The sequence below is a fragment of the Struthio camelus genome, chromosome 34, assembly GCF_040807025.1.
Source record: "Struthio camelus isolate bStrCam1 chromosome 34, bStrCam1.hap1, whole genome shotgun sequence".
NCBI lineage: Eukaryota > Metazoa > Chordata > Aves > Struthioniformes > Struthionidae > Struthio > Struthio camelus.
The window spans coordinates 999,309-1,025,175 of NC_090975.1; the positions used below are offsets into that span (position 1 = coordinate 999,309).

At 49.0% G+C, this 25,867-nt stretch overlaps 1 protein-coding gene across 4 annotated transcripts; it reads right to left on the reverse strand.

Moving 5' to 3' along the window:
- Positions 1-340: 340 nt before the first annotated feature.
- LOC104144142 (deleted in malignant brain tumors 1 protein) lies at positions 341-25,784 on the reverse strand. 4 transcript variants are annotated; one of them, XM_068923459.1, is made up of 18 exons: positions 25,416-25,784; positions 25,157-25,308; positions 16,845-17,183; positions 16,367-16,696; positions 15,380-15,709; positions 14,486-14,809; positions 13,539-13,868; positions 12,678-13,007; positions 11,300-11,638; positions 8,789-9,118; positions 7,877-8,206; positions 7,105-7,428; positions 6,589-6,918; positions 5,851-6,180; positions 4,806-5,135; positions 4,126-4,455; positions 2,259-2,378; positions 341-2,050 (listed from the first exon to the last, which is right to left on the reverse strand). In XM_068923459.1, exons 4-18 carry the CDS (start codon positions 16,608-16,610, stop codon positions 1,908-1,910), a joined length of 4,464 nt encoding a protein of 1,487 aa, XP_068779560.1. In that variant the 5' UTR covers positions 16,611-16,696; positions 16,845-17,183; positions 25,157-25,308; positions 25,416-25,784; the 3' UTR covers positions 341-1,907. The 4 variants fall into 4 exon arrangements, with proteins under 4 accessions (XP_068779560.1, XP_009673252.2, XP_009673253.2 ...); XM_009674957.2 differs by lacking the exons at positions 25,157-25,308; positions 25,416-25,784 and adding an exon at positions 20,075-20,333; XM_009674958.2 differs by lacking the exons at positions 7,105-7,428; positions 25,157-25,308; positions 25,416-25,784 and adding an exon at positions 20,075-20,333.
- Between the last annotated feature and the right edge of the window lie 83 nt (positions 25,785-25,867).

Consider the following 25,867-nt stretch of genomic DNA (forward strand, 5'->3'; position numbering starts at 1 on the left):
TCTGTGAACTCAGTTTTCTGTATTTCCTGGTTTTGGGGTGCCATTCATCACAGGGGAAGCTGGAGAGAAAACTGTATGTTCTGATATAACATACGAATGCACCAATACTTCCCTGAACTTCTTGCAAGACTGAGAAAGGCAAAGGTGTCTTAGTAGTGTTTTCTGTCTCTGTGTACACGCTGTCACCCTGGCTGACTACCCCATATAACATCCCACAAACCAAACCAGTTGCTAAGGATTGCACTATCTCCCCTAGTTCAAAACATTTGTATAGAAATATCTGCACCTGAAACAAGTCTCTAGACACTTTGCAGCTGATAAAGAGAAAGAAACACTTCCATGGGGTGATCTATCAGGTATATTTGGTGCATTGACCATAAGTCAAGGTAATTCATTTCTCAGAAGTGCCTCTTTTCCATCATGGTCTCTGAAAGTGGATTTTGTCACACTTGTTACTCTTGTCTGTGGAAGCACTTGCAGAGAGAAATAACACTTTAGTCATCTGAATGTTCATTCCTCTGCTGTAAGGTGAGATGAGCTGTGGTCCAGGAGAGCCTCTCTTCCTGGTGCTCAGAAAGATGCGCTGTGCAGGTTACATCAGCCTCAGTTATCCGCACTGGCGCTGCAGAGTGTCTGCCAACAGACTTCTGAGTAGTGTGGCACCATCTCACAACTCTATTTCCTATGACTGTGGTGTACCACAGGATGAACATGGGCTGGGGCTGTGGGTGCAGCTTGGCTCACCAAGCCGTGCTGCAGCTGAGCTCTTGGCACTGGCGAGTGGGTTTGGAGTGCCAGCACCTGCAAGTCCTGGCTGTCCTCCCTACACCCCAGAAATCCCCATACCTCCCTTGGATCACCTATGCCTTGGGGTCTTGGCCATCAGCAGTAACCTGAGAAGGGGGTTTGTGAGCCCATCAGACCCCACAGTCTGTGATGTGAGACTGAAAGCAGAACATCTCTGCTGCTGTTTTTGGGCATGGGATACCACTGGAGAACCATGAGCTACCAAAGCACAACAGATTGTGTGCAAATGCGCTGGCACCACACCGTCATGAAATGTTCACAAGGTTATGTTCACAAGGGAGGGTCATGGGATGGGACAGCTGAAAACACGCACATGTGGCCTGTAGCCACCCTGAAGTACAGTGCCTGATACTCCAGGAGCAACAGCTGAGCATTCAGGGTGGCACAGTAATTGCTTTGCAACACTGGTGTCTGAAGCTCATGAAATGGGGAACCTGTCTGTATCTGCAGAGGCCAAGGAAGCCACCTGCTACCCCTCCCAGAACAGGAGCAGCCAGGCAGCCCTTGCTGACTGCAGCACACAAAGGCAGCTCATCGCTCCCACAGCAATTATGCTCATCACACTTGCAAGTTTGGGGACGCTCTCCTCCTTTAATTTGTTTGCTGTTTTTGTTAACTTTTCTGCTACATTGTTCAGGCTCTCCTGCTCAGTCTTGCACATGCCAGCATACCCTCAGCCTTCTTTTGACTTGGAGCTGCACAGAGGGGCCCAGAGTGGATTAAGTAAACATCAGAAAACTGGATCACCATAGCCAGCTATTTCAGGGCTTTTGAGTGTAAGTCATTGGTATTGGCTGGTTTATAAATGTGCAGCCCTTACAGCTGCTGTTCTGCAGTCTCTTGGAGAGCATTTCAGCATCCTTCCACGTTAGGGCTTCCTGCTACATTAAACCTAGTTCCTGCCATGTTGCAGGTCTACAGGCACTAGGGGGGAAGAGGGCGCTCCCTAAGGAGCTGAGACTTGCACTGAAGCACAGGTGCATGGGAAAAAGGGGGAGTGAGAGGCCCCTGCAATCTCTGAGGAATGGGCTTTGCTGTGACGGTGAAAATGTAGGCTGGCAGTACCACAGGGACTACTCTGCCCAGGAATCATACTGGTATCACAGGGCAACGTCTTCCTTCATGAGTTGAGCCATCTCGTCGTTGGGATCCTCGTGGGACTCGGTCTTCGCAGGCAGGTAGATGGCTCCCACAGAATGGAAGGGCATCACTGAAGTACCCAGGTCCATCCTGTGCCCATGATCTGCAAAGCACAGGGGACATGGACACACAGCTGATACTATTGGACTGGGGGCCATTGAGCTTCCTGAGCTTGGATGAGTCAACCCCATCTCTCTCTGGTGCATCCTCTTGGACCACGCTGTGTCCAAGGGTGGCTGGAGTGGGCTGCTTTAAGGGGATGGGGACCTTGAATTGCAACACGAGGCTCAGCGATCAGGGGGCTCTCTCACCTGAAGCTTGGCCTGCTGTTCTAATACACCTTCTCTTCAGGTACAGCCACAGCAGGACCCCGCTTAGCATCATTGTTAGGGCAAGCAGTGCTATCAGCACGGAGCAGGACTGTGAAGAGCCTGTGGAGAGAGCACCTTACAGTGTCAGGGCAAAGCTCCCCCCTAGACATCAGGATCCCCTTTCCAACCAAGTCCAGTAGCAGGCATGTAAGAAACGCTAACAGTAAACAGGGCTTGATCCCTCCATACCAGCAGCTCGGAAGGGACTTCCTTAATTAGGCTTTGCAATAAGACCTGTGTATTTAATAGGCAGAGCCAACTGATCTCCCGCCACCATGAACCTGATAAATCCCTTTCTGAACTTGTTTGCACTGCCCTGAAGTGCTGTAGTCCCCGCAGCACGGCTTGGCAGCAATTTCCACAACTGACCACGAGCATTGTGAAACATCATAGCCCTTAGGTTTGTTTTTTGCTTCATCTCTGATTGTTTCCTTGGGTGTCTGCGAGGTCATGGGTTTTGAGAAGCCCTTCACATTCCTCATGTCTGTGATGCTCCTGTTCTTATGGACCTCTGCCAGCTGTCCAGTGTGTTGTCTCTCAGTGTTTGGGGTTCAAGACTACTATGCATAGAAGAGACAGGCATACATCTAACCCATGTCCATCCTTCAAAGCTTTTCTAACTCTTCTGTAACCTATTTCAGACAGAGTGACTAGTCCCAAGAAGAGCATAAGAGTCCTGTAGGGATAAGCAAATTGGAGCCAGAAGAGGAAATGGGAGGGACTGGCTTTGAGATGAGAAAAGCTTTTCTCGTATTCTGAACAGTGGTATTTGGACTCAATGTGTGGAGAAAACAAGTCATATCCCCCAGGGAAGGCCTTTAAGTGCTGCCTAGACAAGCATATGTCACAGCAATGTCAGCAGAGGCGACCCTACCCTGGGACAGGTCATGGTGTGCATGAAACTTGGGGCAAAGTTATGCTTTATGCCGTGTTTAATGCCAAAGGCAGCTTCACAAATTTTCACCACAGTTTTCTATGAACGCAGTTTGCTGCTCCTTCCCTCCTGCCAGTGTGGCTTCAGTGTCATCCTTTAAATCAGCCCATTGCTCTGTTATGGTTTCAATTTAACACAGCAGAGGGGTATTTTGGGGTGGTTACCCTCTTTGAAGGCTCACTTTTCCTTTCCTGGAACCTCTGTCACTGATGAGGTTCTCCAACCCCTAGGAGTGTCTCTGAAGAGTCTTTATGCTGTATGCCAGCATTTTATCATTGGAAATAGTTCCCTAACTTTTAGACAATTCTCTTTTTTTAGATTAAATGTTACAAAGATTCTTTTTACTTTTTTGTTCCCTCAAGAATGTTAAGTCTAAGCATAAGGTCATCATGCTGCATAACAGCTCTCACAAGTTACATCTTGAACTGGAGCCTACCAACTGCTCAAGACCAAATTCTCCCGTCCCCTCGTGTCTGCTGCCTCCTGGGAGCAACTGCAGCACCACAATGCAACCTGATAACACTCCCTTTTCCCGAGGAGTCCTTCTCCCTCCATTCCCCAAGGGTGCACATCCTCCATTTTCTCCATTTTTTCAGTAAAATATCCGTGCCGGGTCTGCCTCTGCCACCCTAGGGTCAAATCCCTCTCTCCTACTCTCAAATCCTCCTTCTTACAGGCAGACATTCTCTGTGCCAAAGGGTAAGCGTGGAATATAGCAACCTAAAGAAGAAGTGGGGCACGGGAGGGCTCACCTTTCCACTGCATTCTCACCCTGGGGCCCTTTTCCCTGCCTCTCCCACCCCTGGTGCAGACAGAACGGTGCTGATACTCCCCTAAGTGTGTAGGAACATAATGGAGCTTCCCAGAACTCACCTTTTGGCTCAGTACACACCACGCCAGCTGCAGAGCCATGCCTGCACAGCCCCAGACCCGTCTTGCTCTGCTGGCACTCCAAGAGGAATGACTCTGTGCCCCTGCAGTTTAGCCCTTCCAGTAAGTGACGGCTGTTCTCCTGGCCGAACTGAGCTCCGATGGGTGCAGACTGTGCTGGCCCACAGCCCAGCTGCCTGCAGACCACCTCCGCTTCCAGCAAGCTCCAACTGGTATCACATACACTATGCCACGTAGCATTGTACAGCACCTCCACACGCCCTGCGCAGGGGCCTGGGCCATCCTTTACCCTCAGCTGCAAGGGGTAGGTACCTGCAATGGAAAAAACAGTGGGTGAGATGGCCTCCTTGGCCCCTCTGAGCCTAAGGGGCTGTGCATGGCACACACACATACCATGCATGAACAGGCACTCCACCAGGACACCTATGCAAAATACTACCTTATTCCTGCTGCACCTCTCCCCACATGAATGCCCCTTTCCAAGAAAATCCTCCTCATCTCACAGACATGTAGCACACTTGATGTGTGATCCCATCAACACACCTGTGCAGGCACCCAGCACTGTGCTGTGGCACTGAGTCAGTGTTGAGCTATTCTCAGTAGAGTAAAAAGACCCTCTCTCACATTCCCTAACACACTTCCAGCAGCATTCCTAACATTACCCGAGCACACAACTCCAGCGTCTTCCTCATGGTTGCAGTTGTGGAGTCCCCAGCCTTTCAGGTGGCACTGGGAGAGACTGGCTTCGGTACCTTTGCAGTCCACATCATCTAGCCAGATGGGGTCAGACCCTTGTCCAAAGTGAGCCCCACTGGGGGCTGATACAGCTGTCCCACAGCCCAGCTGCTTGCACACCACCTTGGCACTCTTTAAATCCCAGTTGTCATCACACACAGTGCCCCACTGCTGGTTGTGAAGCACCTCCACTCTCCCAGCACAGCGGTTCGGGCCTTTCACCAGGCGGACCTGTGCTTCTACTGTGACATTTGAGTCTGCAAAGAGAAATATATGACAAGAGTTTGGGACAAGAGAAGAGAACAGCGCATCTAATGGAGCTACCTGGCAACAGCACAAGAACAGAAACCAGAGTGCAAACATAGGTTCCCTGAAGTTCCCCTGGCATGGGATACAACCAGCTGACCCTAACGAAGGAATTCATCTTACTTAGCTATAGAGATGGGATTCAGTTCCAGATTCATACCACAAAATGTTGGTGTCTCTTCCATGCAAATATGTGAACTGGGCAAAAGTCACACTAGCAATGAAGATCTGGTTGGTAGGATGGGGTCAGGAGGGTGAGTCTACTCCATGTAGCGACCCAGCCGGGGCTAGATGGACAGCCAGACACTGAATTTGATTCACTTAGTGCCATGTGAGAGTTCTGTGACATGTTGGAGTTGGCACTGGTTATGAACAGAATATCTTTTGATGCTTGGTTCCCTCAGCTTGGCGCTGAGCTCAGCTTGTGGCTTGCATTCTGCTCCTACAAGGCAGGATGAGTTGTTTCTTGGCCTGGACTGGAACTGGGACCAGTCTAAACAAAAGGAACCTTCACTCCTCTCTCAGCCCCCAAAACAAACATTCCCAGGGCCTTCCCATACTAGCTTATCCTCCAATGTGATACTAGCTTTTCATCACATCCTCTGATGTGGCACAGGCCCCCAGCCTGGCTTGTGGGATACCCCATGTTACAGGGCTGTGAGTTACCTGAGCACACCACACCAGCATCTTCTCTATGGTTGCAGTTATTTTGTCCCCACGGGCGGGCTCTGCACTGGGAGAGGGCATCTTCAGTCCCAACACAGCTCACGTCATCCAGCCAGATGGGTCCTGAGCCTTGCCCAAAGTGAGCCCCCAGGAAGGCTGACTCAGCCCTCCCACAGCCCAGCTGCCGGCACACCACCGTGGCATCATTTAGGTTCCAGCCGTCATCACACACAGTTCCCCACTGCTGGTTGTGAAATATCTCGACTCTCCCAGCGCAACGATGTGGGCCATTCACCAGTCGGAGAGTTGTCACATTAGTAGTAACTGAATCTGAAAACACCACAAGATGTAGTAGGGGACCATGCACCAGCAATGCTTGGGGGCACAGCACCTCCCAGGATGGGTTTGAGCAACACCTGCCTCAGCACCTGCATGTCCTAGGTTTTCATCTGTCTCCGGCATGCAGATGCCCTCACATGTAATGAGTGCACGATCCTTCAGTGGCTCTTAGGGTCCTGCTGTATGATAAGATTTGCAGGCCCTGGTTAATGGGGACAGACATTTCTGTGATACCCTCTCTTTCCACTCTGTGGGCATCTGAATGGGGAGTGCTTCAAAGGGGAAAGTGCCCTTTTTAGTATCACTGAATTATTCCCCTCCTGCACCATCCTGCTTCAGTCCTTCCTGGGCCACTCCCATGCCTTCCAACCTCTGACCACAGCTACAGCTACAGCTCACCTGAGCACACCACGCTGGCATCTTCCACATGACTGCAACTATGCTGTCCCCATGGCTTTGTCCGGCATTCGGAGAGAGCAGTTTCTGTCCCTATGCAGGCCACTCTATCCAGCCAGATGGGGTCTTGTCCTTGACCAAAGTAAGCCCGACTGGGAGCTGAGATCGCTGTGCCACAGCCCAGCTGCTTGCACACCACCTTGGCATCATTCAGATCCCAGCTGTCATCACACACGGTCCCCCACTGCTGGTCATGAAACACCTCCACCCTCCCAGAGCAGGGATTTGGGCCATTCACCAGCCGCAGGTCAGCTGTGCTTGAAGAGCGTGGGTCTGAAAACACAATCAGGGAATAAACCCTTAGGAAAATTCCTGCACTCCTCTCTCAGCCTCCCCAAAACAAACATTCCCAGGGCCATCACATGGACTAATCCTTGCCTAGGCTCAAGGCGATCAGATATGGCACTGGCTTCCTAGTCTATCCCCCAAGGCACCCCATACTGCAGGGCTGTGAGTTACCTGAGCACACCACACCAGCATCTTCTCTATGGTTGCAGTTATTTTGTCCCCACGGGCGGGCTCTGCACTGGGAGAGGGCATCTTCAGTCCCAACACAGCTCACGTCATCCAGCCAGATGGGTCCTGAGCCTTGCCCAAAGTGAGCCCCCAGGAAGGCTGACTCAGCCCTCCCACAGCCCAGCTGCTGGCACACCACCGTGGCATCATTTAAGTCCCAGCCGTCATCACACACGGTCCCCCACTGCTGGTTGTGAAGCACCTCGACTCTCCCAGCGCAGCGATTCGGGCCGTTCACTAGCCGCAGATCACCTGAACTCATGTTTCCTGCATTTGCAAAGAGCATATCTGACCCTGCAGGGAAATTTCTGCATGCATGGTTGCTGGTCCCTCTGTGGGGCAGAATACCTCCCTTTGAGGGCTCAGTACCACCCCACCTCATTCAACCAAAGTATGACATGTGCAGCCACCTCTGTGGAAGTGCAGAGTACAGGCCCAGCATTAAAGACAAAAAGATTGCTATGACCAAGCACTGCCCTTTTTTGAGGGAATAGACCACAGGCTTTGCCAGGTAGGAAACGTGGTTGAGGGGTGCAGCATGCTGCAATGAGGTCCAGGGGCATGGGAGGCAAATTGGAGAAAGCTGCAAGAGGAGCACCCCTAAGCTGGCTCCATGCACAGCATCTCCTCTAGAGAGGCCTTAGTCCCTGCCTCAGCCACCACATTCAGCTCCAGTTGTGAGTCTACCTCCTGCCATCCCCAGTCCAGGTCTCACCTGAGCACACCACACCTGCATCTTCTCCGTGGTGGCAATTGTGGATGCCCCAAGACTTTGCTTTGCATTCAGAGAAGTCAGTTTCTGTCCCCGTGCAGCTCACATCATCCAGCCAGATACGATTGGATCCCCATCCAAAACGAGCTGAACCTGGAGCTGAGAGTGCCATCCCACAGCCCAGCTGCCGACACACCACCATGGCATCATTCATATCCCAGCTATCATCACAGACCGTCCCCCACTCATGGTTATAAAACACCTCGACTCTCCCAGCACATTCATTCAAACCATCCACCAGCCGAAGCTTGGGAATACTGGAAATTCCTGATCCTGAAAAATACACAGAAATATGCATTGTTAGAAATATTCTTGCACAACTTTGTGCCTGCTGGGCTGGAAAATGCAGAACATGTCTGCAACAGGTCTGGATGGTGTTGACACAAAGAGCTTGTATGTCCCTTTCCCCTTTCAGAGACTTGCAGCGGCATTGCAGGGAGCACAGGGCTGCTTGCAGGGTAGAAGGAGCAATGAAAGATCCCTTCAACCAGTTGCAGTCTGAGGGAACTTGACATGTGGTTACACTCTAGTTCAGAGGTAGGAACAGGAAGAAACACGTGTAACTCTATCTGAAGGACACGCTGCTTGGAAAAAGGTCAAAATAAGGTGAGAAAGTCTGTACTCTGTCTGTACAGTGCCCTGCCTTTGACCTTTGACCATAGCCAGCTGTGGATGCCAAGGGAAGAGTAAGGGAATGGTTCAAGCCTACCTCCCTGGTACAGTTTCCCAGCTTCTGACCTCTTGGAGCTCAGGGCTTTTTGCAATTCTGGGCACCAGAATTATTGCTTCCAATCTGCATCTTGCAGAAGATCAGGGTTTGATCTGTCTGCAGAGAAAGAGGGTGATGAAGTTTACCTGAACACGTAACACTGGCATCTTCCACATGGTTGCATCCATGTTGGCCCAAAGGCTTGGCTGGGCATTCAGAGAGGGTAGCTTCTGTCCCAAGACAACTCACTCCATCCAGCCAGATGGGTCCAGATCCTTGCCCAAATAGAGATGAACCTGGGGCTGATATAGCCGTCCCACAGTCCAGCTGCTTGCACACCACCTTGGCATCATTCAGATCCCAGCTGTCATCACATACGGTCCCCCACTGCTGGTTGTGAAACACCTCAACCCTCCCGGAACAGCTATGTGGGCCATTCACCAGTCGCAGGACTTCTGAGCTCCCCAACTCTGAGTCTGAAAAGAGAATTGGAAGATAATAAATCCTGGTAGAAATCACTGCCTACATGGTTGCTAGCAATGCCATGGTGCACACCATGCTTTAGCATCACCTTCTCAGGGGACTTGCAGGGTCTCCATCAGCACACAGTATTCATGACAGCCTGGCTAATGTGCTAATGAGTTTGGGAGGATGGAAAGAGATGCACAGCCTTTCCACAGGGAAGCTCTACCTGCCAAGTAGAATTGTCCCAGAACCTATGACTATTCAAATCCGGAAGCATGCATATTATATGTTAATATAGGATTATTTGTATTATTTATATTATTTAATATAGGATTATTTTGACCACTGTGGAAGGGGAATTAGAAATCACATAGGCTTCCTGCTGGAGCACATCCTGGCCTATGGTTTTGTACTAATGCTGTGCCAGGAGCATGCACATGTTAACAGCTTTTAGAATGACTCTGTTAGGACCATGCCTTGTAGATAGTGGACCTGGCCAAGTCTTTGCCACCTAACTGAGCTTGAATTCCTCTTTTATGCTAAAAGATTAACTCTGAAGTGACCAGACTTCAGGTACACAAGCACTAAGGTTTTGGGGATGGCTACACTGATAAACCATATGCACTATCAGCAAACAAGAGTACAAGCTAAGAGGTACAACACAGCCCTGGCAGTATGATAGGGGATGCTCACCTTTTCCCTAGAGCAAAGACCTCCTAAGAACGTGCTGAGACATTAACATCTATTCCACCAGACAGATGAGGAATCACTAGTGAAACATCCAACTTATGCCTTACTCACAGTCTCTGTTTGACTAATTCTCCAGCTAAATCTCCACAACCTTTATTTTGTATCTATGCATAGGTTGCAATTTGTCACAAGATTGCATTCAAGCTAATTCCCCCTTCCCATTCCTGACTGTCCCAGTGAGCAAGCCAGCTTACTCACTTCAGACTTGAGAAAGAGCATGGCTAAACAAATAAGGGGTGTGGGATTTTTTGCCTGAAGTGCTGAGCCAACATGAGGACACAGGGACACCATGGGTGATGCACAAGCAATGCAAAAGGTAGACTTGACACTTTTAGTGCTATATCTACATTGACATTTTAGGGTCTCCTATTGTCCCAGGTAAAAAGAAGCACAAGACCCTTCAAGCAGAGTGCTGTCCCTCACTCAGCAACCTGTGCACTTGGACAAGTTTTAAATCTCAGCATTCATGAATGCATCACTTTCCCTTCACCATTCACCATAGCTAAGGCTGGGTATTGCAAAAGCCAGGGAGATACAGGCCAAAATAATGTGGTCTAGTACGCCCAAGGCTAATCCTGTGTCCTGGCAGAGCAATGCAAGAATGTCTGCTGCATGCAAACAAGCTGCAAGAGAGGTTCATACCACACAGCTAGAGCATTCAAAGATATACAGAGCTGCACAGCCTTAGGGCCAACCCTGAAGGAGAGAGACCCTTCTTTGCTTACTGTAGCTCAGGACCCTGAGAGTCACTTGCCACACAGGTATCAATACTACCTCACCTAAAGCCATCTGCCTGAGCATCCCTTTTGCTGCACACAACACCTACACTATCTCCCTGCAGAATTCACTTTTGATGCCTTGTTTTTCTCAGGAATATGCATGCTGCTTGGGAATGGAGGGAAGAGGCATTAGCATTCACCTGGATATGGAGTTCCTGTGATGTGACTGTCCTCATGGAGACAAATAGGCAATAAGGCACCAAAAAGGCATGTACACCTGAGCAAAGAATAACCTGGCAAAGAAAAGAAACTCCCCAAGGACTAGAGACTGTATGATAGCATGGGTGAGGAGCAGTGATCCAAAAGTCACATGGGCAGGATCAGAGTAGCTGGCAGGACCCACACCCTGGAGTATCACAGCTCTTTGTACATGATGATCCCTTACAGAAAGGCTACATATTCTAGGCTTGGGATTTCTGGCCCAAGCACTTTGCCTGTGGTAAGCCAGGGCCTGAAAAACAGTGCTTCCCTTAGCACAGGGCTATCATACTTCCTTCTAAAAGGAAAGCATTTTATGCTCCCTGGGGGGACCCCAGAAACAAGCAAAGGTGCTTTCTGACTGTCAAGGAAGACCGGACAAGGCAGAGCGGGAAGGGTGAATTTAGAGAGAGATTGTACGGCCTCCCTAAGGGGAGAGCTGATACCTGACTCACTGACACTGACCTGCAGCCATAGAGCACGTAACACTCGCGTATCTGTTAGACTTGCAGCTCTGGGCACCCCAGAGTTTGACTTTGCATTCGAAGAGGGCACCTTCCAGTCCTGTGCACTCCACAGCATCCACCCAGATCAGGGAAGGTCCTTCTCCAAACTGAAAAGAGTGAGTGACTGAGCGGGCTGGCCCACAGCCCAGCTGCCTGCACACCACATGGCCTTCAGCCAGGTCCCAGCCATCGCCACACACAGCTCCCCAGCGCTGGTCATGAAACACTTCAACTCTCCCAGCGCATTCAGTTGAGCCGTTCACCAAGCGGAGACTTGCTAGGTCAGAAATGCCTGATCCTGGAACACAACAAAGCATAAACATGTAAGAGGGTATCTTGTGCTCTTTGAAACCTTTGACTACCAGCAAAGGGTTTACTTAAGAATCTGTACAGCCTGCTGGTCGGGGATGTTCTTACTGCAACAGAGCAGACTATTGAGGTGTGATGCGAACTGGCTTAAAAATGGGGTTTAGTGCCCAGGGCTTGATTAGAATGGGCTTTGTAGGACTATAGTCAGTGGACCTTATAGAGTGATTTAGCCCCCCCTAAAGCAAACACATATGACAGGATTCAGATGCCTAAACATAGGCATCCTTGTGCCATTTGGGACTCCTAGGGTACCCTACCTGCCTTCCAGCATCTACTCCCAAAGGGCATAGGTTTTCTATAAGCCCTACAGAAGATTTCTTAGTCCCACATGGCACCCGAGGGCATCTCTAACACACTACCTTCCCATGCGGGGCCAACTGAATTCAAGATTGGATGTCTTAGTCAGAGCTGTGGGATCCACAGAGCATGTTGGAGATGAGATTAGGGATGGGAGATGGCTTCTCAGAGATTTACACAACCTGGAGCATCGCAGGATACATCTGTATAGATAAATCAAATGTATCTGAGATTCCTCTCTGACCATGAGACCAACACTAATTGGAAGAACACCCATTCATGCTACAGTCTTTGCTATTGTGAAGAAGTGGGTGGTCATACTGAACCTGCCTGGTGGGAATGGTCTGTGATCCATGATAACTACCAGGAATTGTGACACTGGCCAAAAGCATACCAGGGACCACACTGTTAATGCGGATGCTTAAGCCATTTATTTTTCTTGCGCTTTAATGTACAAGTATATATGCTGCCCTCTTCCACCAAGATGGAACATGAGGGACTGTTTTCAAAAGAAAGGGTCCCCAGGCTGGTTGCAAACTGTTCCTGCATTACAAGCCCTTATAACCACATGGAAAAGCAGAGTCATGTCTGAGCCTAAGAGGACTGGCACCACAGCAATATCACCGCTCGCTTACTGTGATGCTCCTAATGCAGTGATGGATGACAGTTACCTGAGCATACCACACTGGCATCTTCTCCAAGCTCACAGCCATGGAATCCCCAGTCCTTGGCTTTGCATTCAGAGAGGGCAGCTTCTGTCCCTGTGCAGTTCACCTCATTCAGCCAGATGGGGCCCTGTCCCTGACCAAAGTGAGCCCTCCAGGGAGCCGATATCACTACTCCACAGTCAAGCTGCCTGCACACCACTCTAGCATCCAGGAAGTCCCAGCTGTCATCACACACAGTTCCCCACTGCTTGTCATGAAGCACTTCGACTCTCCCAGCGCAGCGACCTGGGCCATCCACCAGCCGGACTGGAGAAAAGCTAGAAACAGCTGAGCCTGCAAACAGACAAACACTGAGAGCAGTCCCTGCACATCCAGTGTCTGTGTAATAGGATAAAGGATTTCAATTTTGAAGCACTTGCTCTTTGCAGCCAGAGCTTGCAATGCTGTATGGAGCATCAGGGTTACATTGCCTCTGAACCCACAAAAGCTCAAAGGTGAAGATGAAGATGCTTCTCAAACAGCCATGGGGTATGGTGCCCACCAGCAAGTGGAGTAAAGCAACCACTTTGCTCCCCTCCAAGTAACCATCCGGAATGGAGGAGCTGGAATTGGCTGCAGCAGAGTGGTCAGGTTGCCCAGAGAGGTTGTGGAGTCTCCTTCCTTGGAGATATTCAAAACCCGCCTGGATGTGATCCTGGGCAATATGCTGTAGAGGCCCCTGCTTGAGCAGGGGGGTTGGACTAGATGATCTCCAGAGGTCCCTTCCAACCTCAACCATTCTGTGGTTCTCTGATTCTGTCAGCAGTGGTCAGATATCCTGACGCACTCCTGGTAAGAGCTGCACTGTCAGGGACTGAAACTCACCTGAACACACCACAGTGGCATATTTTCCATGACTGCAGCTACTTTCTCCCCATGGCCTTGCCCTGCATTTATTAAGGGCTGTTTCTGTCCCCGTGCAGCTCATGTTGTCCAGCCAAGTACGGAGAGGTCCTGCATTGAAGTGAGCTGCACTTGAAGTGGACAGCACTGTCCCACAGCCCAGCTGCCGACATACGACCTCAGCATCTCTTTTATCCCATCCATGGTCACACACAGTTCCCCACTCGTCGTTGTGAAACACCTCAACTCTGCCATCACAGTGATTCGAGCCATTTGTCAGTCGGAGATGAGCAGTCTCTGGAATGATAGAATCTACAGAGGTCCGAGAGAGTTACTAATCCCTTCAAATGGCTGCAGAATTCCTTTGATGCTTATCCTAACTGTTAGAATTAATGGTTCATGTCCCCTCTTAAATCCACCAAAAGGTACAGTGGTCAGAAGAGGTGAGAACGGAATGGCTTCTCGCTGCAGCCTGAAACTCCTCCTAGGAATACAGTGCATCATAGCACTGACCAGAGGATGGAGGTCTGCACTGGTCCTACACTGGTTTTGTCCTCTGCAAGACCCCAGCCCCATTCTCTGCAAAAGAGGCTCTCAGGGCATATTCCTTTTACTAAACTTCACCTAACAAGTTGGTCAAACTGTTGGTGGCCAGCCTGTAGAGCTCATGGAGGGAGAGGAATTGTTACAGGAATTCCTCCCACCACCTTAATATACAACTTAGGATGGGAGAATCTGCCTTCAGAAGGGACCTATTGCCGTTCAACAGCTACAGAGAGAGTCCAGGGAAACCACACTGAATGATGCTAACACTGGGGCTGAGCTCAGTCTCATATGGGGCTTAGACCTGCCTTCATGAGACCACCCATCAGCCTTCCATCTTGCTTCATAGGACATACATGGAAAGGTGCAGAAGGAATGGGGATTACCTGAGCACACCACACCAGCATCTTCCCCATGGTAGCAATTATTTATTCCCCATGGTTTTGCTTTGCAGTCAGACAGGGTGGTCTCGAATCCTGTGCAGTTTGTCTCATCCAGCCAAATGACGTTGGTGCCTCGCCCAAACTGGGCCCCTCCCGGGGCTGAGAGTGCCATGCCACAGTCCAGCTGCCTGCACACGACGCTAGCGTCCAGTAAATCCCAGCCGTCATCACATACAGTTCCCCAATGATTGTTATGAAACACCTCAACTCTGCCGGCACAGCGACTCCCATAATTCACTAGTCGGATCTGATTGTCACCTGGGTTAACTAAAAGAGCAAAACTCAGAGAAAGCCTGGCATGCTGTTACACCTACATGGTCTCTGCAGCATGGAAAGACTGCCCTAGTATCTCTGACATGGAGCAACATGTAGGAGACATGGAGCAGCTATATACAACTAAAACGACATTGGAAGTAGTTCACAGAGCATATCTAGGCATAGCAGTAAGGAATGGGGCTGACCCCTCAGGTTCAAAGCACATTATCCTTAGGAGCTGCCTCTTGACGAAGTGTTTCAGGATCAGTAGTTATTGTGAAAAAGATCTGCCCAATATGCTATTTGAGGTCAGCAGCTTCATGGTGCTTGCTGGCACGGGGATAGAAAGCTGACCCTTGTGTAAGACAAGGCTGCTAAACATCACATTGCAACCTTAGCATTAGCTCTGACCCCTCAGAAGAATGCCCCAGCATTGCTCTGACCACTGCAGGTCCCTTTGACAGTGATGGAGCCACAAAGAGAGCATATAATCTGGACTGCCTGCAGAACCTTACTGCAGAGATAGAAAATCAAGGTCATGAAACAAGCATCTCTTCCCCCCATCATTCCTGAGATGGTTACCTGAACACACCACGCCAGCCACTCTTCCACGATGACAAGTGTTGTTTTCCCAAGGTCTCATCTGGCATGCAGTGAGGGCAGTTTCAGTGCCCATGCAGTTCACACTGTCTGGCCACATTTGTCCAGGTCCTTCTCCAAAATGGGACCTGCCTGGAGCTGCAAGCGCTGTCCCACAGCCCAGCTGCCTGCACACAACTCGAGCCTCAGCGAAATCCCAGCCATCATCACACACAGCTACCCAGGTGTCATTGTGAAAGACCTCGACCCTTCCATCGCAGTGACTTGAACCATTCATGAGACGAACCTGGGCTGTGACAAACACCTTTGAGGCTGCAAACAACAAGGAAGAATAAATACCCTGGGAGACCTATGGCTGTGGAGATGCAGGGAACATTCTGCTGCAGCCTGATGGATCTATGCGTGCATAGTGACCACGCATCTAAAACTTCTTCAAAACCTCTGAAACTCCAGCACCCCTGGGATAAACACTCTGCTGAGACAGGAGAGGAAACCTGGCCTGGCTGCATGGGCAGGAAATGGGGAGGGTGAGTTACACCTGCAGAAAACTTTGCATGTTATTGGCTAATTGTTCCAGTGGCAAATGGACCACAGGGCTTGGATTAGGTGCCTTGTAATTCATGAAGGATTCCTGGGGTACAAGTCACTGCAAATGGCCACTGAATCTGGGGAGAGAGGAGGCCCAGGCAGCTCAGCTGTGCTGCAGTTTAACACTGGAATCAAGGCAGCAGAGGGGAAAAAGGCTTTTTATGGTAACCTTCATCTCTGCATGCTGCAGGTGCTCTTGAGCACTGCAAAGAGATGCTGCAGGCAAAAAAGCTTTCCAAAGAGACTTACTCTAGCGGCTGTGCTGCCTTCGGCTCTGACCTGATCTTTCCCAAGTTCCCCTACAAGGCCCTAAAAGCCTTCCCATGTTGTGGGGTGCTGGAATTTTAACCCTTTGCAGTGAAAGGTTTAACTGAGAATTACCTGAACATACCACTCCAGCATCTTCTCCATGGAAGCAGTTGTTGTCTCCCCAAGCACTGGCTTTGCATTCAAAGATGGTGGCTTCTGTGCCAGTGCAGTTCACCTCATCCAGCCAGATGGTATCATGGCCTCTCCCAAAGTGAGCCCCACTCGTGGCTGAAAGTGCGGTCCCGCAGCCTAGCTGCCTGCACACCACCGCTGCATCTGCGAGGTCCCAGCCGTCATCACAAATGGTGCCCCACATATGGTTATGCAGCACCTCCACTCTCCCAGCACAGCGATTGGGGCCATTCAGCAGTTGGAGCAGACCCAGCTCTGAAATACTTGAGTCTACAAACATCCCAAGGGAAAAAGTCAGAGGAAAGGTGTGCAAAGCCACAAGCAATGGCATGTGGTAGGAAGGGAAACAGGCACAGAGGTACTGCTCAGCCTGCTACCTACAGCACTGCACATGGTGCAGGGCTATCATCAGGATTACCTGAGCACTCAACACTGGCATCTTCCACATGGTGACAGTTGTGCTCTCCCCATGGCCTGGCCTGGCATTCAGAAAGGTCAGCTTCTGTCCCCGTGCAGTTCACCTCATCCAGCCAGATTTGGCCTGTGCCTTCTCCGTACCGAGCCCCATGCGAGATGGACAGTACTGCCCCGCAGCCCAGCTGCCTGCACACCACCTGGCCCTCAGAGAAGCCCCAGCTGTCGTCACACACTGTCCCCCACGTCTCATTGTGGAGCACCTCGATTCGCCCCGAGCAGTTGCTGGGGCCATTCACCAGGCGAACCTGAAGTGGGTGTGGAGGAGCTGAGCTTGCAAAGCCTGAAGGGGAAACAGGAAACTGATAGACATTAGGGGATGAAATCCTGGGGATAGGATTCAGCTGCCCATACATTTGAGATGTCTCCTGGCCCCCAGCTGCTGTTTGAAAGGGTTTCAGAGATGCTCTGAAGTAGCTGTGCATCCTATGAATGCCTTGGATACCCTAAGGCATCTCATATGGCCTTAGGTGTCAGTTTTTAGGCAACTCAGTCCCACTTCTGCATCTGAATGTCTGAATGTAATCAGCTTAACCTCAGTCACAGTCCTACATCCCACCCAAGGAGTCCTTTTCTTGCTCACATAGCAGGTACTTATAGACAAGCAGGTATTTAAGCTTCTGTACTTTTTGTACACTCAGTAGAAAAGATGTAGGTTCACCATCGAGGGAGAACTCAACGTAATAGTGCTATGTGGTACAGCTACACAAAGAGCTTTCGGGATGAGTGGAAAAAGTGCTAGGACTAGGGGAAGATCTTCATAATTCGCAAGACCCATGCTATAATATTGCTTTTAGTCCCATATGCACACTTTGCAGGAGTACTAACAAAATGGAGAGTGTGCAGAAAGTAAACAGGAGGTAAACTGGAAGTTAGCAACATAGAGAGCTTAACTGGGTCAGCTTAAAAAATGTTCAAGAAAGAACATGACTGCACTGTGTAAATAACTTTTTGACCGTGGATAATGATTCCCAAAGCACTCAGATCAAAGATCTGTGCTCAGATCAAACGGTGTTTTGCTGCTCCTCCTGACTGTCATAATGCTGAATCACAAGCTGCCTCAGGACCTGACTGACATATGTCCACTTCCTAAAACAGGAGTCCCATACTCCAAAGCTACATAAATTTACTCAATGAAATGCCTCCTCCCCTTTGTCTCCTTTTACAACCAGTGCAGAGCAATGGACAATACTGTCCACCTAAAATGGAACCTGCCTTCTGGAGAGGCTTATCACCCTCCACTGGATATATATTGCACATCTGAGTTAGGACCTTCAGTGAGGATCTGATTGATACCCTAAGCTAATAAGTTATAAGGATTTCACAAACTCAGTAAGCATGGGCTCAGGTGTAGCACTTGGGAAGTCATAGATGCTTGAAAAAGGAAGAAACGGGGTTTAAAAATCAAATCCTGGATTGGTCTCAGCTACAGATAGGATCTGGGGAGTAGTAGCCTGGCTAAAGGGGAAAAACTGTCTCTCTGCCTTCAGGCTTGCGTAGCTCAGCCCTTTTTGAGGGGCTGTATAGTGGGGACCAGATTATCACCAGGAAAGTGTCTTTGCAAAGCCATCGCTGGAAATTCGTTTTCAAGATGAGGCTGAACCAGATACATTGTAGGTACATGGTTTGCAATTTGCAAGCTCTCCTTTCCCCAGGCTAAAAACATAGTCCTGATTATGGCCTTCTCTTCTGTTCCCTTCTTTTTCTGCGGGCCTTTTTCTTTCCTTCCTCATTTTTGCTAGAAGTGCTGAGGTCTCCATTTCATTAGCAGTAACAAATTAACAGCAGAGCTGAGACTTAGCAGAGCTGATACATTTCTTGGCAAGTTTCTTGCAAGCACTGCCTTGGCAGGAGAGCAAGAAATGAGATTTCTTGGGAACCCTGGGCAGTCTCATATGCACCAAACGCCTGTGCTTGGGTGAACAAGTCCCAAACCAGATGACTCCAAGCAGCCAGGAGGTTGTAGCTGTTGAAGGTATAATCGTCATATATATATATATCATATATATCATCCCAGGAACAGAATTTTCAGAAAACTAGGAAGTTTTAACTGTTCATTAATAGACTGTAGAAGAGAAAGCCCCAGAAAATTAAAGGAAAGCATTGATCCTAGAGGAAGTGGTACAAACCGTCCTTAGCAACAATCAGTCTGGAAATTAAAAGGATGTCTACACCAGCAGGGAAATCAGGGAAAGCAAGTTCTTGATTTCACTTGTTCCAAATGTGATCAGAAGACAAGGACTTTGCACTCACTGTTTGTAAATATGAAACAGCACTGAGAAGGTGCCCAAATCAAATAAACTGATTTCTGCTCTGAACTGTACTAGCCTGGACAAAGCCCTGAGCCTTTTCTCAGCAATTTCCAAAGCAAAACTGCCATTACACTCTCTGCATGATATTGCTCTTGCAGCAGAACTTTCCCCCTTCATTGCACCCATGTCGAAGACAGTACCACAGCTGCAGAGCCAGCATGCTGGATAAGGGGCCTGTAGGGTCTGCGACTTTCTTATCATTCTGTCTGAGCACAAGAAGGGTCATGGCTCTTACCAACATTTTGCTTGTCTACCCCATTAGCCCAACAAGTGTTTGGTTCCTTCTTGTTCTGTGCAGCACTAGCCACAGCCTGACTGAATGTACCCAGTCTTGTCCTGGCAAGAAGGGTCTGCTATCCCCACTTGCTCACCCCTGCATCTGATGGGCAGCTGCCTGTCTCACCCAACACACAGTGGTATTGAGTTTGGCCAGGCCCCTTCCATGCTGCAGTAACAAGAATTTGTCATGCATAGTCTGGGCTGAATATGCAGGGCAGGAGACTGTGGCAAGCTGTGAGACAGCTTCAGGATGCTAGGAATGCTTCATTCTGCTCTTATAATGCTCACAAGTCTCAATTCTTTAATTATGTGGTAAAATCATGCATGTAGAAATAGATGGGCAATTCATGGCTTTGAGAATGCAACCCATAGAGATAGCCTAATTCCTTATTCCTCATAAAAACCTTCCTCCTGCCTCCAACACCATCACAAGCCTTTCTTCCCTACCGCAGACCTGTGAATGAAGTACAGGACCCCAGGCCAGTCTGTGCTGTGCTCCATGAAGTGCTGACTGAGTGCACGGGAGGAACATATGTTGCAGATAGGCTCCCTGTAGTCAGAAGCAAAGGTAAACACCACTCACCCCAAAGGCAAGCCATCAGGAGGAGGATCCCTGCACTCTTGGCCCTAGTGCAGGTGGGACGGTTTCTGCCCCAGGGGTAGCTGGGTGAGGGACGGAGACAACCTGGCATCCCCATGCTCACAGCTTGGCCATGGGCTGGAGATTGAAGCTGATCATCCTTGTAAGAGACACCAGCTGAGTGTGGTGTCCCACTGGCAAACTGGGAGGGCTGAAGGGGAAACAGGGCAGAGCCCTAGTGACGGAAGTGACAGGCATTTCTGCAGTAAGCCCTCCTCCTGCTTTGTCCCCTCCCTGCCCTGACCCTTCCCCTGTCCTTTCCTCTGCCATACAAACCCTCCTCTTCTGCCCCACTCCCCTGGCCCTATGGCAGGGACTTGCCTTCAAGTGAAACCATGCCAGAAAGTGACCCTTTGCTCTGTGCCACAGCCTGATTTTGTCATTGGATTGTGAAATGTAGAGCTGTTCCAGGAATACGCTGAGCAAACAAAACCCTCCTGGAACAGACGGTTCTGAAGCAGACCAGAGATGGGGGTGAAGGGGCAGAGGTCTTCCCCAACAATACCTGGACCCTTTTCGTGAGGAGTCTGCAAACAGAGTCCAGACACCCTAGGAGATTCAAACCCAGGCAGTCCCAGCTGTGTGGTAGTGACAGCCAAATAGTGCAAGAGTCAGTGTGTCACTCAGCACAGCCAAAGGCTGTAGAAGAGTTACAGTCTATGTACACCAGGTTCCCTCAAATGGTAATAAGTTCTTTGGTTTAATGAAGTTGATTATGTCTATTTTCAAGCCAGGTGACTCTCTCTCCAGTCTGTGCTGCCTGCTTTTAACATCCACGATGGTAATCAGAGTGCAGGGCTCAATTTAGCTCTCTAAATGTCTAGTCCTCCAGACATGGCCTCTCCCTTTCCCTCCCAAACAGCACAAATCTTCCATAGGTCCGGTTATACATAGTAGTAGCCCAGCAAAGGGCTACTAAGCTGATTAAGGGAGTGGAGAATGTCTCATATGAGGAAAGGCCAAGAGAGCTGGGACTCTCCAGCCTGGAGAAGACTGGGGGATCTGATCAATGTGTATAAGTATCTGAAGAGAGGGTGTCAAGAGGATGGGGCCAAACTCTTCTCCGTGGTGCCCAGCAATAGGGTGAGAGGCAACAGGTACAAACTGGAACCCAGGAAGTTCCATCTGAACATGAGGAAAAACTTTGTTACTGTGAGGGTGACTGAGCAGTGGGACAGGTTCCCCAGGGAGGTTGTGGAGTCTCCTTCCTTGGAGATATTCAAAAGTCATCTGGACACACTTTTGGGAAACGTGCTCTAGAGGATCCTGCTTGAGGAGGGAGGTTGGACTAGATGATCTCCAGAGGTCCCTTCCAACCTCAACCATTCTGTGGTTCTGTGATATGTGCCAGCACCCTGCAGGCATCTCAGGTGTCCTGGAGTGTCTCAGATAGTACAGGATATCTATGTTTGGCAACCTGAATCAAACCTCTATGCACAGAACTAGGGAAATACAGCTACATTAGCTGTAAAAAGTATCTGAATAGATGTGGGAGCGGTGAGGGGGCAAGACCACCCTGTGAAAGAGGCTAAGCTACTAAAGGCTGGAAAAGCCTTTATTATGAAGGCTTTCCCAATACCAGTATGGCCTTCCACTGGAATAAGCAACAGGTTACTAAATAGACATTCAGATAGGCTTTGTTGGCAAATCAGAAACAACACAGGGCAATTGAGGCTATTTTTATGTGGAGAGCAAATGGACACAATTCTTTCCTTGCTTTTCAGAGAAAGCAGTTCCTAAGGCCACAGATGGTTATGCTGAACGTATTTCCTACCAGGTGAACTGAAACACCATCTGTGGCCCTGGACACAGATCTCTGCATGGACCATCCATGATGAGTAAGAAAGCTCACATCCAGCTTGTGATGTTTCGAATATCTAAGGAACCTCCCCAGTCAGATTTATTAAATGGGGATCTGCCAGGAACTCAAATTGTCTTTTTCTGCTGTAGCAGCATTTGCAAAATCACTTCTGCAGTATCAGTGGCCTTACCAATAAGTGCTGTTTGCCACTGTGCAGATAATTCTCTCGGTGTGTTCACTGCAATCACTGCCTCGAGCAGAAGAGCATGGCATGAGATACCAAGGAGATAGGTGAGCTGCGAAAGAGTGTGCTGCCTTCCCTCTCTCATGTCTTGTAGAGTGCAAGTTGTCGTGGCATGTTGAAGTTTTGCAAGGAGAGGACCCCAAACCAGAACAGCATGCAATTGGAAAAATGAATTTGCAAGGAGTTGTCAAATTAACACTTCTTGTTCTAAATGGAAATTTTAAGGCTGAGGTGAGCACTGCACTATTGGTGCCTTGAAGATGGGACTTTGTACTGAACAAGGCCTGGATGTGACCCCATCAGGAACAGGGTGAACAGCTCTGGCCATCTCTGTGCAAAAATAAGAAATGAAATTGGAATGTGCAGAGAGGAGGACCTAGCATGATCAGAAAAGTCTCAGGCTGAGCTTGAACTGTTCAGCCTGGGGAAACTCGAGCTGCGAGTGGATAAGATTGCTGCCTATAGTAAGAACAAAAAAACCCTCAAACATCAGAGTCATGCTCAGAGTAAGCAGAACCAGGGCTGAATACCAAAAGAGAAAAGGTGCCTACTAAACAAAGGTGAAATAGTGGTACAAGAATAAGTGGGTGAAAATTAGGCTGCAAGTTAGTAGAAGGACATAAAAAGTAGAGCTGTCAGGAAAGGTGGCTGTTTTCATTTGTATCGAGGCTGAGTGAGCCCAAGGAAACAGGACTTTGTGCCTCCTCTTTGTAAACAAGCAGGCCAGCAGCAAAGAGATTCCCAGCACCAACAATCACAGAAACATTATGAACTGTAATAACCTGGCATAGCCAAGTGGCTCCGGGCAAAGGTGTTTCCATTAGTGCTATTTTCATAATTTGGACATAGAGCTGCTCTGGAAGCGAATTATGCTCCCATTTCCCTCCTGTTCTTATGCTCCTGTTGAATTTATGTGTTATATCCTCCTGGGAAGTTTGAAACCCCTTCTAAAGACATTGCAGTCTTGGTGCATTCTGAGCAGCTGTTGGTGCTGCATGTTGAAGCCACGCACAACCCTTACTAATCCAGGCTTATAATTGTGACCTTCCCTTAATAACCATTGGGCATGAGTCAGCCAAGGGGTGCCATGGTACAGCTCCTGCTTTGGCAAATGCGAGTGTTGACTGTTATTAAGACTTCCTCTAAATTTTTCACATTTTATTACACAAAATAAAGAAATATTTCCAGGTAGCTGACACCATCCTGATCCTCAGACTCTAGCCCTTTCCTGAAATGGTGAAAGCAGCCAGGAGAACTGGGTCCAAGTTCCCATTTTCCCCTATTCTGAGACACTTGTATGCAGATTCCTAGAACCAGAAGAAGAACCAGAGCCCTGAGCCTTTGATGTAAGCTACGGGATGAGCAAGGCTGGAGGACTGGGTGTGATGGGGCATCTAGAAGGAAAAGGAAAAGACCCAAGTGACAACAGGAGTATAGTGATCCCTGAAGTCTCAGATCTGGTGGATGTCCAGTGAGGAGCAAAAATGACCTCGCAGCCACACAAAAGCAGGCGAGATATGATCAAGAGGTTTTATGGCTGGGGTTTAGGACAGATGAGTGTTCTGGTGCAAAATGCAAACTGAACTGAGTTCTGGGCTCCCCAGTACAAGAGAGACATGGCACTACTGGAGAGAGTCCAGCGGAAGGCTACCAAGATGATTAGAGGGCTGGAGCACCTCTCCTAGGAAGAAAGACTGCAACAGCTGGGCCTGTTCAGCCTGGAGAAGAGAAGACTGAGAGGGGATCTCATCAACGTGTACAAGTATCTGAAGGGGGAGTGTCAAGAGGATGAGGCCAGCCTCTTCTCCGTGGTGCCCAGCAACAGGACAAGAGGCAACGGGCAGAAACTGAACCACAGGAAGTTCCATCTGAACCTGAGAAAAAACTTCTTGACTGTGAGGGTGACAGAGCATTGGAACAGGTTGCCCCGAGAGGTAGTGGAGTCTCCTTCCCTGGAGATATTCAAAACCCGCCTGGATGTGATCCTGGGCAATATGCTGTAGAGGCCCCTGCTTGAGCAGGGAGGTTGGACTAGATGATCTCCAGAGGTCCCTTCCAACCTAAACGATTCTGTGATTCTGTAAAAGTGTGAGGCACTGGATGGATAGGAAAAAGAGGAAATGGGCCAGACTCAAGCAGCATTAATATGCATGTCCTGACAGGCACGTGCTTGTCTTTCATTACTTGCTTCTTCTTCCTGCTTCCTCTTGCACAGGCCCTTCCCTCCTTGCCCCTGTGCAGAGATCAACTGGGCTCACAAAGCAGGGGACACTTGTCTTCTCCAGCCCTTTTGCTCACATTTCTGCTGTGAGATTGTGAAACCCAGAGTCATGCCTGGAACACACTGAGTAAACAAGGCCTTCCCAGAAGAGTACAGGACCATGTAGTAATGGGGCTTTAGGGGCTGTTCTGCTCACTCATTTCCTTCCCATGGCACTGGGACGTTCTTCTCTCCTGATCATAGCTCCTCCTGGCTTTACTAAAGCAGTGCATACCTTTGAGCTCAGACCTGACTCCTTGGGGTATTCCATTAGCAATATGACCATCCAGGGACCCTTCCTTGTTGACAGCCAGGACTGTATCTCATCCAACATTAGCAACCTTCAGTCCCCTATAACTAACCCAATCACCTATGCTCCCTCTATAGCCAAGGGAGAGGAGCAGATAGCTCCCCTGTAGGTTGGACAATCCACTCCAGCGTCTGCCCTGATTATAAAGGGAGCCTGGGGAGCTATGAACAAGGCACTTAACTTTCAGCCAGCTGGATTTAGGTGCCTACAAGTAAGAAACTAGAGCAATCTGATTTGCTGGAATTGGTAAATAACTTTATGCTTGACTATACTAGGTTTTGTTTCAGTTCTACCAATTGCACTGACAGACGCTGAGCTTTTTCCTGACAAAGTCTCATTCTCAGACAATGGAAAAAGTTTGAGGAGAATCATTTCCCCTTTGTCTATGTGGACTGGCATGAATTACAAACCTTTCTAAGAAGTCTTTATGGACTTGCAAGCTGAGACCTTTACCAGTTCTTCTAATCACTTCTACTTTGACCAAAGTTCAGGCCAAGTCACTATATGCCCCTGAATCCTTGTGATATTGGAACCTTGTTCTTCCAGGCTTCAGGATTTTTCCCTGGTATGCAAAAAGGAGTTAAATCAATACAGGAAATAAGAATTGTCTCAGCCTATTTTGTACAGGCTTTTGGGTGTACTGTGCGAATTGCAAAACCAGCTACGTACAGTGCAATAGAGCATCCTGCTCAATTACTCCTGGATCAGGAAATATACATCCTTTCCATGGGAGATTAGGAGACAAGGTAGGATCCTATTGGGAATGTGGTGAGGGTGATGGCACTGGGTGGTGTGACTGACCAATAACCCCTACAATGGAAGAAGGTGAAGGTGAGCATATTATAAGACTGGTAATGGCAATCACACAGGTATTGTGATTGAACTGTATAAGCGTACGCTTGAATTGTGATTTCAGTATATTGCTGGATCACTCTGCTAAATCAAAAATCCCATGTAACATCAAATATCTTCCAAAATAAACTTTTTATATTAAACATTGCACTCTCCATATGTGTGGAATATTTAAAAGAACCTGGTCAGAGAGTACTGGCCTCTGACAGGTGGCTAGTTTGCAGGGCACAGAATGGGAAAAAGAGGGGGCAGTCCAGATAGATGGGATT